Here is a 17,004-nt window from a genome sequence, read left to right on the forward strand (position 1 = left end):
GCCTTGTAGAATATTTATTTCCCATGGGCCCACGTGCACACCGCGCGCCAAACGGTCACGTGGACAAATTATCGACCTTATCGTGATCCTGTAACTCACACCATATGTGCTTATTTTGGTAAGGAGGAATTATATTCTTGATCTGGGTCCTGGGAACATTCCAACGGCGAGCCATTAACATGTTACACACATTAGTTACATATCATAGCATACAATTTCTTATTACACGCAGTATAGGCGGGACCTGTTATGTGTACAGTTAGCGATATTTAACTGTTATCAATATCAATATCATAAACACATGATATAGAATGTAAGCTCAATAAAATTTAATTCATATATGCAGTGGCGTAACGTTGCCTGTTTGCGCCCTTCGTTACGCCACTGCATACCTTACAAGACATATTTATAACGTACGAAATGTGGCGGTTTTCCGAAAATTTCGCCATATTTTCGGACCGCCAAAATTTCGGTCGTCGTAATAGAATCCGTCGCATTATCTTTTAGCTTATTTCAATGACTGTGCCTTCACTGCTTTATTTTGTTTCTAAAAAGTAATATCAAGTAAAATAAATAAATAAATTCTGGCATCTTGGGACAAATTATCACCACACCAATGACGAATTGAATGTCAAGCAATACAGTTTAAATTTGCATTAAAATACATGTATGTGCTAACATGAAAGTCTTACAGTCTTAATACAGACTAAGTTTGAACATGATTTTACCGAATTTCAGAAATTTCCTTACTGCTTACTGTCACAAAAAATGATGAAAAATACCCTTATTTTCTGTGACGTCCGAAATTTGACGGTTTTTGTTCAATTTGACCATATTTTCGGACCGCCAAAATTTCGGTCGTCGCAAATTAGGCCGCCATAAATATGTCTTGTAAGGTATATGGTCTACTAAACTTTTGGTCTATTTCAAAATTAGTCGCCGAAAAATTAAGTCACATGAAATTTGGTTTAAACAATCTTGGTCAACAGTTTGACTAAATTTATGGTTATAGTCAAAATTTGTCGTTATTAAGGTAAGTAAGTTATTCTATAATCTTGCATTAATTATATTTATTTAATAGCAAGGGTTAATCAAGTGTAAGATGATAAACATCATGGACTCGACGATACCAATAACCAGACGACATCAGTATTCGCTATGTGGACAGGCAAGTTATTAAATTACTGCTACTTATTATAGGTGGCTGTCAACTAAATTTTTATTAATTTAGAGAATAACACCCAATCAGACGATTTTACGTTCGTAGGTTATACTTTCGTGCTTTCACTGTAGATTGTTACAGTGATAGCAAATGTTACAGTTACATTCAAATAACAGTAGTATACTGACATGTGTTTGGTATGAAACTGAAAGTAAACCAATATTATAATTATATCGAAAACTTAACCATCTTTTAAGATGTCTAGCGTTTTAATCTTACTAGCAGGAACCCGTATAACCCTAAAATAGTGTCAAGACTCAAGAGACTAAATAATTATTACCTATTTAATTCGCGTTTTTGACACCACTTGGGGGTTCAAATTTTGGGCTCTAAAACTCCTATTCCTTGGCCAATTTTTTATTTTTTCATGCTGATTTGGAGGCCATTAAAGCATTTGACCCAGTCAAAAAAGTATCAGTTGTATATCTTTTACGGTTTTTGCGGAAAGTCGCGTTAAAGTTGATGCCGTGGTGTCAGTAAAATGGTACGGATAAACACATCCATATATATCGTCTCGCTTTATATATAGTAAGATTATGGCGAATCTTTTCATCGTGTGGCAAACTTGGCTCTAGCAGTTTTAGAATGGTACAGCTATCCCTAGTTTTCAGTTATCCCTAGAACGAATAATCGATCGAAAGTTATAATTCCACAGAAAGGTAACCACAATTTAAAAACCCTAAAACATATTCGTTCTTACACCGGTTGACTTGACGATCTTATATTTTTTGTATACTTTCATGATAGCAACTACTGTAACCATTATTAACTAGCGTAATTACTGAAGTTAACTGTTTCGATTCAGTTTCTTAATTTATTTTACTATTAGACTCTAGCTATACGATACTTACCGCGAAACATAATTGAACACGTTTCATACCGTCTAACTAAGACCAAAGAATCCATTGACCATTACAGCTGTTACGTACTGCAGTATATGAATATCACCTCAGACCGTGTTACGTTATCAAGTCTTTGTTTTAGCTGGACGGTATGAACTGAAGTTCGACTCTGTCGTTTCATTGGATTCGTTCAAAACATTTTGTCAGATTACGTAGTCACATTCATATAAAATTTGTTAATTCTTATAATTACTGTACTGGTAAATAATATTGTATTATTATGTACACTAAATTTAACAAGCAACCACAATGGATCCCAAGCAAGCTGTCAATTAAGCCTTTAGTTTTCGAACTGCAGTGCGTGTCTTAGACAAGTCCAGGTACTCACGTACTTTAATTAGACACAGTCTAACTCTAATTATAATGCGTGAGTACCTCGACTATTTCAGTTCTTGCACATTTACATGACGTAAAGTCGGCAGTACTTTAATTGGCAAACGAGAAATTATCTATTTCCGTATTATATCTTGTCCGATGTTCGTACTTTCAATTTAATTATGAATTGTTCAGTGAACTTAGTACTCACGAGGTTTGGATGATTTATTTGAAACGAACGGACTTCCATTATAATCTAAATTCAAATTAAACACATAAATAACACAATTCAAAATAGATTAGTGTTGGACATTTTGCAAGACTTCAATATTTATTGATTTATGCTTTTTGGACAAGCTCAGTATAATTCTTAAGTTACCTGGGGGCCCCAGGCTATTATGTTCATAAACATAAAGATTCGGCGGAATGACAGGCTGAGCGCCGCCCAGTAATTCTTAAGATGATCAGGTGACGCGTTACGTGCCGTCTATACCAGGAGGTGACCGGGACATGATTTTAGGCCTGACCGGGACCGGGACCGGGACCGGGATACAAAATGTGACTTGACCGGGACCGGGGCCGGGACCGGGACTGAGATTATCAATTTACCGTGACCGGGACCGGGACCGGGACCAATAATTTCTGGGATTTCTATCTTACCGGGACTGGGACCAACAATCCAATTTTACCGGGATGACCGGGATTTGACCGGGATGACCGGGATTTGACCGGGATGACCGGGACCAAAACTGGTATTCTCATATTGAAAGCTGAAACTTTCATTTACATTATAATTGAAAAATTTGAATAAGTAATAACTAGAATATTAAATTAGAAAAAACTAAAAAAACCCGTCAATATGGGGCATGGGCCTAATGTACTACACCAATAATGTTCATGTACTGATTACTCAAGTTCACCCTCATTCCTCATTCCTCATTCCTCAATCAATGATCCCTCAAATTATTAAACAGTTTCATTCTCCAATTCCAATTGACAATTGGGCGTAGCCCGGGCCGAGTTGAAAACTTGATGTTACTTTGCACTTATGAGTTATGTAACGATATTAGTTACCTTAACTTGTTTAGCAATTTTAAACATTGTTTTATTTGGCTCAGAGGTTGTTTAAAGATGAAATTCACAATGAATGAAAGTAAAAACTTAAAATCACAGTGAATGAAATTATGTAAAAGATCCCGGTCAAAATCCCGGCAAATTTGAGTGATTGACCGGGACCGGGACCGGGACCGGGACCAAGAATCCTGAATTAACCGGGACCGGGACCGGGACCGGGATCATAAATCACCATTTGACCGGGACCGGGACCGCGACCGGGATGAAAAATGTGACTTGACCCGGTTGACCGGGACCGGGACCGGGATAGCTAAAAATTGCCAATCCCGGTACCGGGATTCCCGGTCACCTCCTGGTCTATACTCTATAATAGTTAGGATCGAATACTTTATACTGGATCACGTACTGCAATACATGCCGTCTAGCTAGTATCAAATACTGGATCACGTACTGCAATACGTGCTGACTAGCTAGTATCAAATACTGGATCACGTACTGCAATACGTGCTGTCAAGGCAGAACAAAAACTCCATCACGTAATCGACTACGTAACGCGTAACGTACTGTCTAGCTAGGATCTAAGTTTCCGGGTTGTTTTGGATCACCCTGTGAATCTGCATTGCTGCCAAATTGATGGTGGGCAAAGAACCAATAACTATCTACAAAATGTACTGTGACCTGTGTCACATATTGCATAACAATAAAGGTACCAGAGAAATTGTGAGAAAAGAGGCAACAATTCTGTGGCCGTATTTCATGTCTAGTTTCTAAACTTTCTGCAAGATTTAATATAACGTTGAGTAACATTTATTATTTTCAGGTACCTAGAGTTTCAGTGTCTGAACTCTGAAATCCCTATAACCTACTCTTGCCCTCAGTCAGACTGCTGTTCAAAGTAAGACAAGTTCTAGTTAAGTTTGAGATCAAGATTTAACTATTGAAGTATGTATAAATTGTATATTGTATAAATTGCATGTATAAATTAAAGAAGATTCCGTTCCTTGAATGACTTTAAAACATTTGAACATAAAATTTTTTACTGAGATACAGAGGGATTCGAATTTTTCTCTTCAATCTTATTGGTTCTATCAATAATATTCTGATTTTGTTGCAGGTCGACTGCAGGGCGCAGGCAACGACTGGCAACCGGAGATCATAAATTCAGCTTGATCAGACTAAAGTATGCTTCATGATGAAAAACGAAAGACATCAAACTTGGTTAAATGGTATACAGATCAACGATTGGACATTCCTTCTACTTTAATGCTACATCAACATGTAATACTTGATAGACAATAACCTTCAAATATTTTGTGACTGAACTGTGAAATGTGAACACAATCCCAACCCTTCAATTATGATAGGATTTACCTCGACCAATATATATATTACAACTATGACAGTGGGTTGCATGTACATACGATGTTTCAGGAAGCCCGTGAACCCGGCTTTGTAATATGCAATTTTTCAGCATTATCTGTGATAGCTGCACTGAAAGTATTTTGGGGTCTCGTATTTGTAGTTTGTACGTGTGAAATTTACTCTTTACTGTTTATTTTCACTAGCAGGAACCCGTCTAACCCTAAAGTGGTGTCAAGACTCGAGAGACTAAAATAATTATTACCTATTTAATTCGCGTTTTTGACACCACTTGAGAGTCCAAATTTTGGGCACTAAAATTATTATTCCTTGGCCAATTTTTTATTTTTTCATGCTGATTTGAAGGCCATTAAAGCATTTGACCCAGTCAAAAAAGTTTCAGTTGTATATGTTTTACGGTTTTTGCGGAAAGTCGCGTTAAAGTTGATGCCGTGGTGTCAGTAAAATGGCACGGATATATACACATATATATATCGTCTCGCTTTATATATAGTAAGATATGTTATTTATCATATTTGGCTTTTGTAATTGATCGTGGATGATTAAACTTAACTTATAACTGTTGTGCATGTTGATAACGGTGATTGGCAAATGGCATACTTATATTGACTGTATTGAGTTATTGATGGGATGAAATGTATTAGAATTATTGTTCTGCTTAAACAGACCGCTTCAAATTAACCAAGCCTATTTATTGAATGCCAACATAATGAAGAACTCAATCGATATAGCGAATTTACCAGATTACGTTCATATCAACTCTGTCCAGTATCTGTGCTGTCACAGTGTCACAATATGCAGAAATGATATAATGTGCTCGCGGTAACGCGCGATATTAGTCAAGTTTGCGCTAAGTTGAGCGCTCGATCTTTCGTTTCTCTCCCGTCTAACATTTCGAGAAGAAAGCGGCGCGCGCTACTTCGAAGAAATTTAGACGAGTAACATCCGTCAAGGCTTTTGGAGCAAAATTAGGTGTAAAAGTCGCGTAATTTGACGAAATTCGTTGATTTTTGTCGTATTATTCTGTCATATCTTCGGTTCCTAAACATGAATCATGCTGAAAATTTGTCAGAACCTTCAATTCATACTTAACTACCGAACCTAATTTAGTTGGGAGAGATTGGCCTTGATTAAGAGGTCTAAAAATGACAAAATAGGTATAAATTCGTTGATAACTCAAATTCTGAGCATCGAAATTGCTCAAACTAAATTAGGTTCAGTAGAACATAAGTGTTTACGTAAGCTGACCAAATTTCAACAAAATTGTTATATGGGAAGTATTATAACTTTTCGATTGTTTCCAAAATAATGTGCTGGCCGAAATAAGAGCTATAAAACCATTCAATGGTCAGCGCGCGCGTCTTATTGTCGATGGCGCACTGCCTATCTATATGTTTATGAACATAATAGCCTGAGGTCCCCAGGTAAAAAAAGATTAACTCATTAGGGACGATATAGGGTTGTTGACAACCCATCTTTTCTAGAAGCTATAGATGACAAATAAAAATATTTGATTACACAAATTTTATGCACGGCCGGATGTTCAAAATTCATTGGGCTACATTATTTAGTTCGGAATATTATATGGGCCTAATGAGTAACTAACAATTAAATATATTTAAATATATTTAAATATATTTAATTGTTAGTTACTCATTAGGCCCATATAATATTCCGAACTAAATAATGTAGCCCACAAAACTATAGTTTAGTTAATTGTTAATTAGTCGTGATAATTGGAAATTATTCCAATTAACTTGTGGCCTTTACAATTATTGGGCCATTAAAACTTCATGAAGGCCACTGGTGCTATGCGACAAAATTTGTGGGCAACGATTTCCTGAAGGCTAGTGAAAAGCCCGTGATAATCATATGTTTGCAAACATTTTAGGTTTATGTGTTATGGTTTACAACCTACCAGGACGCGCGCCGAGTTGGACTCGTCGACGGTCCAATATAATTATATGAAACAGACATTTTACAAGTATCACCCGTTAACGATTTTCCCACTTGAGGGAATCAGTGACGTAACTTTGCCTTTTGGCGCCCCCGCTCAGTGACGAAAAGCGCCCCCTTAAATTATTTGTGTCCCTAAAAAAAAGAAAAAAAAGTCGGGTACTTTTTTCTCGCCCCCTACAGCTTTTTGCGCCCCCTGAAGCAAAAAAGGGTACCCCAAATATTTTTTTCGCGTCGACCGAACGCTTAATTGGGCAGGGAAATACACAAACAAGGCGTTTTTCAGTGAAAGGGCCTACAATTCAGGAAAATTGCGCCCCCTTATACGGCGCCCCCCGCACAGCGGGGTCTGCGGGACCCTAAGTTACGCCACTGGAGGGAATTCAACGCATGTTGTTAACTGTCTTATTCTAATTATAACCATCTAGATTCTAGGGGAATTAAATTGAATTATTGGATGCCAGGAACTAGAATTAAATATACTGGAATTGATTGAAATCAAGAACTGAATACTGGATATCCTTGAAGAGGTCTTATTCTAATTTATTCTAATTAGAACCGTGAACGTTACGCGATCTGATCATTATATTATCGATTATGATCAGTGATCATATCGAGCGCGCCGGCCTTAATTAATTGATTGTATGTACGTGGGCGCGCGCTTTTAGCGCTATGAAATAAGACTCTTTTGTTGTCCATTTTAATTAAAAACTAGCGATAGCAATGAGATTGATTTGTTGTTATCTATGTTCAAGAAACCAAGATTGTAACTGTTAATATTAACTCCAACTCTCGAAGCCAGTAACTTCATATTTATAAACAAAATGAATGAACAATAAGTTAAATACTCTGTCGCTTTCAAAAGATGATTGACCGACATATAAAATGGTTTGTCGGGTCTCATGTGATTGGACATAAACTCGGTAAACTTGATATTTACTGTAAATTAAAATACGATCAAAACACAATTTTAGCAACTAAGATTGTTAGTGGACATAAATTAGTATAAAACGAGTCAATCAAACAATCATTGTTTGATGGAGTATCAGGAGGTCCCACTTTCATCTTTTTGTGATGTCTTATCTTATGTCGGTAGAGAGTCGTTGAATGATCTTTCGCAATCTGAAATTGTTAAATTCATCTCCTAAGTTATTCACCAGGTCTATTTGCAGTTACTGCATAACTAATCAATCAGAATAATCAGGAACTCTCAAGTTTCCAGTAAATAACTAAAACTAACCGGTGCTTTCGTTCATGGTTGTAGGCGTGTTGGCAAACTTTTGCCGCAGAGCGTTTGCGAGAATAGTACTAGGATCCTGAGGATTGCACGGTTTTGGCTGCCTTCTTATCGGAGTTCCGCCAGGCGATCTGAGAGGAAGCTAACGTGAAAAAAGTGACAAGTTCATTTAACAGACGTTACTTACATAGCTTGATGTATCTTTACAACCGAAGTTAGAATGTAAGTTATATCTTCTCTGCTCGATCTCTCATGCAAAAGATAGCCATATTTCCAGTGCTTTTCTCAGCGACTTTAAAACGTCATAACAATTTCTCCGGTTAAAATGACAACAGTGGTATTTTGTCAAGATAGGAGTTCAGGTTTGATAAGAAATTGTGCAGTTCCAGGTTTTGTTTTCGTTATTATTTATGTCAATAAAACTTGCATTCAATCCCCATTCAACACCGTACTTACTTGAGATTCACACTCTTTGTCTCGCTGAATTTATCATTCGATAAGATATCACACATTTACACAAATAGAATAAATTAAAAGAAGAAAAAACAAACCCTTGAAGTCACTTAAACAATTTATCAAGATTTTTAGCTTATAATAGCACATACTTTTCAACTGATTTGAGTAGAGATTTTTGCTTTCCAACATCTTTCAAAACGTTCGAGAAATCACCCTGTCTCGGTTCGGCCACTTTATTCTGAAAATGATATTTTGATTAAAATCTTTTGGCAGATCAAACTGGATGCTATCTTTATACCTATGCATTGTCAGATGGAGTGAAGACTGAGCAAAAGATAAGAAAGTATTGAAACATTACCTCATTGATCTCCGGAAGTTTGTTAGAATTCTTTTTAGAAGGAACGGAAGGTTTGAAGCCGGGCCTGGAATTGGAAGCTAAAGCCGGAGCAGGAGGTGCAGGTGCTGGTGGTGCAGGAGGTGGTGGTGCAGGAGTGCGTGGGGTGCTTTTGACAGAAGCCGGTGTGCTTGCTGCTGTAGGCTGCATCTGCGCCAGCGCAATAGACGCCATCATCGCCTGAAATATGGGAAAAAGTTGTTATCTGATCTCTAACTGTTGAGCCTGGCTCACGTAACTTATAACACCAGAATAATGAACAGCAGTATCCTTCTCACCAACTATGTAATTATAAAATACCACCAATACCTTCAGACTAGCCAGCTCGTTCTCCAGTGCCGCCACCCTCTCTTCAGCGACCTCACTCATACCACTCTTGCACACACTCACACTATCCAGGCCACTATCTAGATCCTCGTTGCCAGAGCCGTGTCGGCTGCGCTCACGGGGTGGTCTCAGTTCCCATCGCTGGATAAAGTCCTTCGGGTACGGGGTCGGTGTAAACTGAAAGAGAGAATGAGTAAATAAACTGTAGCTAAGTGTGGCTTGGAGTAAATAGTTGGGTGAGTGGCAGATGTTATATAAATAGTTGGGTGAGTGGCAGATGTTATATAAATAGTTGGGTGAGTGCCAGATGTTATATAAATAGTTGGGTGAGTGCCAGATGTTATATAAATAGTTGGGTGAGTGGCAGATGTTATATAAATAGTTGGGTGAGTGCCAGATGTTATATAAATAGTTGGGTGAGTGGCAGATGTTATATAAATAGTTGGGTGAGTGCCCAGATGTTATATAAATAGTTGGAGTGAGTGCCAGATGTTATATAAATAGTTGGGTGAGTGGCAGATGTTATATAAATAGTTGGGTGAGTGCCAGTAGTTATATATTTATAAATGTTGGGTGATGCCAGATATTAAATAAATAGTTGGTGAGTGCCAGATGTTATATAAATAGTTGGGTGAGTGGCAGATGTTATATAAATAGTTGGGTGAGTGCCAGATGTTATATAAATAGTTGGGGTGAGTGCCAGATGTTATATAAATAGTTGGGTGAGTGGCCAGATGTTATATAAATAGTTGGGTGAGTGCCAGATGTTATATAAAATAGTTGGGTGAGTGCAGATGTTATATAAATAGTTGGGTGAGTGGCAGTCGGCAGATGTTATATAAATAGTTGGGTGAGTGCCAGATGTTATATAAATAGTTGGGTGAGTGCCAGATGTTATATAAATAGTTGGGTGAGTGCCAGATGTTATATAAATAGTTGGGTGAGTGGCAGATGTTATATAAATAGTTGGGTGAGTGCCAGATGTTATATAAATAGTTGGGTGAGTGGCAGTCGGCAGATGTTATATAAATAGTTGGGTGAGTGCCAGATGTTATATAATTTATAAATAGTTGGGTGAGTGCCAGATATTATATAAATAGTTGGGTGAGTGCCAGATGTTATATAAATAGTTGGGTGAGTGCCAGATGTTATATAAATAGTTGGGTGAGTGCCAGATGTTATATAAATAGTTGGGTGAGTGCCAGATGTTATATAACATCCAGTTCTCCGCAACACTTCGACATGGCCAAAAGGCAGCTATTCCCACTCTGAATAAATTTAGCAGTCAGCGCAACCAAACGCTCTACGATAATTCGTTTGCAGTAATTGAACCTCGATTGTGGAACTTAATCCCACCAAACATGCTCACTATCGAAGATCCCCTGCACTTTAAAGAAATGCTTGCAACGTTTGTGAAATCATTCCCGGATGAGCCTCTAGTGGCAGGATACAGCTGCCGAAATGCTGATGACCCGATAGAGGATTCTATGAAGCACACCAAAGTAACCAAAGTAAGTAATTAGTTGGGTGAGTGCCAGATGTTATATACCCTCTATCTAACGTTCAGTTACACACTTGACACTGAGCTGTTTGGCACAATAAGCCACTAATTGTACGGAATGCGAGGATAACTGATAACTATAGAAGTGTATGATATAGTTGTAGTACATTTGTAGTAGTTATTATAGTAACTGTACAGTATAACAGACCTTGTGAGTCCTGTAAGAGCTGTTAATGTGACCCTCCTCTTCGTAAAGCCAAGATGTGTCCTCAAAAGGAGACACGCTGTACTTCCCATTATTAGATACTGATATCCCGTACTCTTCTTGGAATCTCGTTATCTGAACAGAGCAGTGTACATTGAGTTATGTGTAGAATGTACATTGTACATTTAAGTGCGTAGTTTGTACATAATAAATTAACCACATCGGTATTAATAGAATTCATGTTGTGCCAGAGTGTTGACTGAGTCAGGCATTTAGAGGCATTTAATAATACTTTACACAATGTACAAGATTGTATTGGCCTATGACGAAAAATTAAATTTCAAGCGATAATGCAGCAGGGATGCAACATGATACATTCCATGATACATTCCATGATACATTCCATGGTACAATTAAAATGAGATAAAACTCCTAGTCAATGTAACGGCTAATGCTGTAATAATAGACAAAGTGAATATCTGAAGACTGACCGGTATTTTAAGACGAGGCTCAGATTTAAGCGGCAGCGTCTGAGCCACTCTTCTGACCAAGCTCTGAGGAATCCTGCGTCGTGTACGTTTCATGTCGCGGCGCGAATTTGCAATTATTTCTGGATCATTTGCAGGATCACCGAGTATTTCGTTGTAGACAGCTACACCAACTTCTACAGTAGATACTATCGTATCAGAGAATATAATACCAAGAGACATTATTGCTCATCAAGAGACATTATTGCTCATTACTAGAAATATTTATTTTTACAAGTTATTACATCAACATTGAAATATTTGCACAATAAACAATTTACATGCGATTTCGTTGTTGAATCTTATATTTTAGCATATAAAACATGGAACTCGGTAATCACAAATCTGCGCAAAATTCGTTTGCAAACTCACACGAAAACAATAAAATGCGTGTAATTTTATACCATTGAATAAATTATGTTACATCTATAAACCATTAATATTTATAAATGATTAAACAATTCAGTTAAATAGTAAATACTATCAAGTAATCTGAAGGTGGTCAACATCGCATGAACAGATTACTTTCAAACCCTTTAAGATTGTATTATCTTAATTTTGTTGATTCAACTGCAAATTGAACCACGTTCAAGGATTTGAGATTAGGCCTTCACTTTGATTAAAAATAAGCAATCTTAAAAGTAAAAATCTGTTAAAGCTGAACTATTTTCATCCGCATAATGGATTGCTAACATTATCAAAACATTCATGACATAAACTTGTACCATTTCATATGTCGCAAAGGTCAATAGCCCTAGCACGTTTTGGAGCAAACTTAGGCCGATTTCCAGAATCAGTCTTCTTCTTAACAGAGCTGTCAGCCTTACTGGTCGGAGCTTTTGTTTCAGCAGAAGTTGATGGTTCAGATTTTGTCGCAACAACAGGTGATGCGACATTAGGGAATGCTGGAGTTGGAGAGGGTAATACTCTGTGAGCGGATACAGGAGACGACAACACTTTTTGTGTATCTATAACTTGCTGAGGCTGCTGCCAGCCTCTAGGCAGTGCACGTTGTGGATGTGTTTGTCTGGTGTTATTTGACTGATGTGGACCAGGTTGATCCTGAGACTGATGAGGCTGATTTCGAGCTGGAGACTGATACGGAACAGACTTGCTCTGAGCTAGAGACTGAAGATTTGATATTACATTCTGTTCAGATGGCTCGGTCATTCTGCGCCCCAATCTAGAGACAGCGGAGAGACGGTTGCTCGTACCACGGTCCTTGAACGGTCTCATTTGTCGTCCACGACCTGATTTGTGATCAAGACTTGGAGAGTGGGAGAATGATCCCCCAGACTCCGTTCTACTTCTGTTACTTTCAGACTCATTTCGTCTCTGTAAGGAGATCGCGAGTCCTCAGACTCTTTCTTACTTCTTGAAATTGGGGAGCGGGATTTGTGGGGCTTTCTGTACACTTCTCGGGAGCGGGAACGTCTGAGAACCTCCCGAGATCTACTTCTTGATCTGCTCCTTGATCTGCTTCTTGATCTACTCCTAGTTTTTCTCCTTGATCTGCTCCTTCTCCTTTCATCTGAACTGTGTGAACTTCTACCACTCCGTCTGTTCCTATCGCTAGATCTACTGCGTGTGCGCTTGTCTCTTGAGTGAGATCGAGAGAAACTTCGTTCACGACTCCTAGATCTGGAATAACTGCGAGTTTTGTCTCGGCGGTCGTCTCTTGAGACACTCCGAGTTCTTCTCTTATCACGTGACTTCCTGTTGTCACGTGATAATGCCCGTGATGGAGAAGGAGACCTGGTTTCACTTCTAGATCTGGACTTCTGATCAACTGAGGAGGAATTGGAAGATTCTCTCTTTCGTTTCTTCTTTTTCTTTTCTTTCTTTTTCCTCTTCTTCGCTTTCTTCTCCTTTTTCGCTTTCTTCTCTTTTTTACTTTTCTTCTTTTTCAGAGGTTGATCAGGTATTGATCTGATTCTTTCCAGCAGATCTTTGTCAATGCTGAGAGTAGCTTTGTCAGCAGTGTTCTGGTATCTGTCCGTGTTAAATAAGATAGGGTGATTAGCAGGAGGTAACGGTACAATGACAGGTGTGACAGGGTGTGTGACAGGGTTGGGTAGGTAAGGTATCGGAGTAAAAGAAGGTATCATGGAGGGAGGCATGGGTAAGATGATGGGAGCTAATGTAACAGGTGTTGTTACAGGTACTAGTTCAGGTGCGACAGTAACACCGTGTGATGTTACATTGTCTGACTGGCTGTTCTGACCCAACACCGGTATCTGGTGTGATATAGTCTCATCCCTCTCCTCTTTTACAGAGATATTTTGAAGTTGAGTGTCTGACTTTTCAGACGTTCCTGGAGTCTCTTCCTCGTCACCACTTTCCTGAAATAATACAAAGAATTCAGGTAAAATATGCACGACATAGTGTACTGTTTAACTGTGAGCTTTTAATAGAGATTTTCCAGAATAAACTGTTCCCAAATAGATCATTTGAATTGATCTGGAATAATCTGGTTGGCTTCTTATAGGATAAGATGGCCCCTCCGCCGAGCATTGTTTTACTGTACCAAGTAAATATAGACAAGAAACCATTGCAAACATTTTAACAAACACACAGTAAAGCAGTAACTAATTGCTAATTACAACAACGACTGCAAAACATAAACGTATACATTTACAAACTGTACCATCAAGCTGATATGTATATTTACGCATCATAGTTTTTAAATTAAACTGTACCGAGGTGTTATTTTTATAGTTCTGCACGCTACAATATCAAGACACATGCGGACATGTTACAATGTTTAGGTCATGCTGACAATTTTATTATGCATGTTATGGATAAGATTGGAATACATCCAGAAAATCAGGTGACTTCCTTACATGGGCATGCAAATGGTAGCGGTGACTATCTTAACTTTATGTCTTACCCATCATTTTATGAGTATAAAAATCTTATTATTACATCGAGATGGCAGGGCCTACTCTCATGCTGTCTATATAGTCAGGGGAAAAGTGGAAATCCGTCGGATTTGAAGGGTAATAAGGATTTAGCAACGGAATATGGTAGTTAGGACCCCTACGAACATAATTAGACTTGTCGTCAATTTTGCATCTCCCGGCAACACCACTTTTTACCACTTTTTACCACCTTTCTGGTTTGCCAAATATCTTTAGTTGTGAACGTCGTAGAAGGTTGCAAATTAATCGAGGATGTTCATCTCATCAAGGAGAAAAACTTTTATTTAAAAACTTTTATTAAAAACTTTTTTCGTTGGATAATCAGCTAATTGGATAATTACCAATTAGCCAATTACCAAAAAAAGTAAAATTTTTTATTGGCTCAAAATGATCAAAATCGTTTGAAACACGGAGAAATGTAGTTTTTAGAAAAACGAAAATTTTTCACTTGAATATTTTTTCCGCCAAAAGTGATCGAATAAAACCTCTCTATACCATCAATCTTGCCAATATTTACCGGGTACCTGAATGTACCGGGCCTCTTCTTTGCCTCTATAATTAGACCGAGTTGAGTTAGAAATGTGATTTCCCACCGGGGTTTCTCTGAACTGTGCACTTTTTGTCACTCTCGCAAGAGGCCCAGTATTATAGGGAGGTATAGGAAGCGAGTGAAAAATATCACGTTGTACGTGTAATGTAAATAGTGTGGATTATATATGCGAATATATAATCGAATGACTGATAACTGTATTCCGCACGAAGCATGAAATTGTGCTGTATATGAGTGGTGATTTCGCTCTGAAAATCAGGGACAGTAGCTCAATAGGTAGAGCAAGGCACGCGATATGTCGAGGTTCTGGGATCATTCCCCAGTTGTTCAGAGTTAATCATCACCTATAGACAGCATGAGAGTAGGCCCTGCCATGTAATAATAATGGATAAATGTTTCGCAGCTTGGCAATTGATCGGTGTAGTTGGTGTTGTACACACTGCCCTAATAATAATATCACGTTGTACGTGTAATGTAAATAGTGTGGATATATTATATGCGAATATATAATCTAATAACTGATATAAAATCTTACATTGAGTATGCTGCATGAAACAAGATAAAGACACGATGCATACTGCACACGATGCAATGTTTTCATAAACTACACTGGTAACATACTAAAATAAAACTCTACATTTGTTAACATAACTAACGATCTGCTCGGATAATAAACACAGGATCCGAGAATAATCTGCGGCATACCGACACTACAGTGACTACATAGTAATTACTCCACAACCTATATTCTGTGTGGAATCCACTTCCTCCACAATGAACACGTTACACATGTCAATTGTTAAGTCTCACATTTCACGCGGTCCAGTTCTTTTTGTTGTTGATTGTTTGTATCAAGCCGAGTCTGTTTTAGCTATCTTGAAAGTTCCTTTATCGTTTTTATTTAAATTAAGGTTTGTTAAACTTTTCCTAAGGCCCGAGCCCTTTTCAAGATATGCAAGCGCTTTACTCTTATTTATTCGAGTACCCACCCTTTACCCAGAAAGTTCGTGCTCATTGAGGGCTAGGAATAGTTGTTTTTCAATACATTATCCAAAATTTATGATATCTTTATTATACAATTTCTTTATTATACAAAATCATAATAATTGCATTCAATCTAATATCAGTGATTTCTGCGTTCGAGGATAATGAAATTTGAGGGTCCTGACGGGAAACCAAAACTTGGTTGTATAGCGTCAAGAATGTACCACCACCCTTTGTTGAATACAGTTGACACTACTGCGGCCGATAGGAAACTGGTAACTATACATGTATTGAATGATGAATTACTGGACATAACACTATCTTATCTCAACACAGTTGAGGTCCTGAGACTAGGACTAGTTTGCCGTCGTTGGTACAATCTTTGTTTGTTAAAGATTTCTCAGAATAAATCATTATCTATAGAACATCTGAGGTTTTTAATGAATAAATCCAAGAAAAATAATTCAGATTGGGGAGAAATTGAACTCGATAGTGTTTTGTCAGTTTTGTCTCTCAATTGTGGAAGTCTGACTACTTTGTCATTGGAAAGACACGTTACTGGTTTTAATGCAGAAACCCTATCAGAATTGTGCGATGTCACGCCCAACTTGGCAGAATTAGACATGAGCGGGACTTTCTCTAAGTCACTGAATGAACCCATGTTAGCAGTAATAGAAGAAAAGATGGCTCCAAAGATAAAAAGGATTCGTTTACAAGGAGGTTTTGCGTCAAATAGAGTAATAGAGCGAGTGCTGAGGAATTCTAAGAAATTGGTCAGCATCTCCTTAAAGAGTTGTAGGAGCAGCTATGCCTATGATGACTTCAATGGATCTTACATACCAGATATTGTTTCCTCAGCTAATCCGTTAACATCAATAGAATTTAGTTGTAAAAGCCTTGACCCCAGTGTTTTGGACTTCATGTTGAGGACATTTGCTGCTACTTTGGAGTGTTTAAACTTATCATACAATAACCCGGGGGGTCTGGACAACTTAACAAAGTTTCTGCCCAAATTCAATAATATGAGAACATTTCAATCAAGGAACTATTTCA

At 37.9% G+C, this 17,004-nt stretch overlaps 3 protein-coding genes and 1 long non-coding RNA gene across 4 annotated transcripts in view; 1 reads left to right on the forward strand and 3 right to left on the reverse strand.

Annotated features, from left to right (window-relative positions):
• LOC134825041 (uncharacterized) overlaps nt 1-17,004 on the reverse strand; it is an 852,482-nt gene that overhangs the window by 753,213 nt on the left and 82,265 nt on the right. The gene's annotated exons all lie outside the window — the stretch shown is intronic.
• On the forward strand, nt 1,080-5,072 carry LOC134820872 (uncharacterized). The gene is made up of 3 exons (XR_010160940.1): nt 1,080-1,168; nt 4,334-4,455; nt 4,628-5,072. It is a non-coding gene; the product is annotated as an uncharacterized LOC134820872 (long non-coding RNA).
• On the reverse strand, nt 7,537-11,721 carry LOC134825179 (mitochondrial fission regulator 1-like). Its single transcript, XM_063837333.1, has 7 exons — nt 11,461-11,721; nt 10,973-11,104; nt 9,246-9,440; nt 8,901-9,116; nt 8,692-8,780; nt 8,090-8,217; nt 7,537-7,971 (listed from the first exon to the last, which is right to left on the reverse strand). Exons 1-7 carry the CDS (start codon nt 11,677-11,679, stop codon nt 7,934-7,936), a joined length of 1,017 nt encoding a protein of 338 aa, XP_063693403.1. The 5' UTR covers nt 11,680-11,721; the 3' UTR covers nt 7,537-7,933.
• Nucleotides 11,898-17,004, reverse strand: part of LOC134824982 (G patch domain-containing protein 1-like) — a 79,299-nt gene continuing 74,192 nt past the window's right edge. Inside the window, exon 10 of the mRNA XM_063837025.1 lies at nt 11,898-13,838. Coding sequence (XP_063693095.1) covers nt 12,729-13,838 — 1,110 coding nt within the window. The 3' untranslated portion in view covers nt 11,898-12,728. The remainder of the gene's footprint in view (nt 13,839-17,004) is intronic.

Source organism: Bolinopsis microptera, chromosome 1 (assembly GCF_026151205.1).
Source record: "Bolinopsis microptera isolate Bmic1 chromosome 1, MBARI_Bmic_1.0, whole genome shotgun sequence".
Classification (NCBI taxonomy): Eukaryota; Metazoa; Ctenophora; class Tentaculata; order Lobata; family Bolinopsidae; genus Bolinopsis; species Bolinopsis microptera.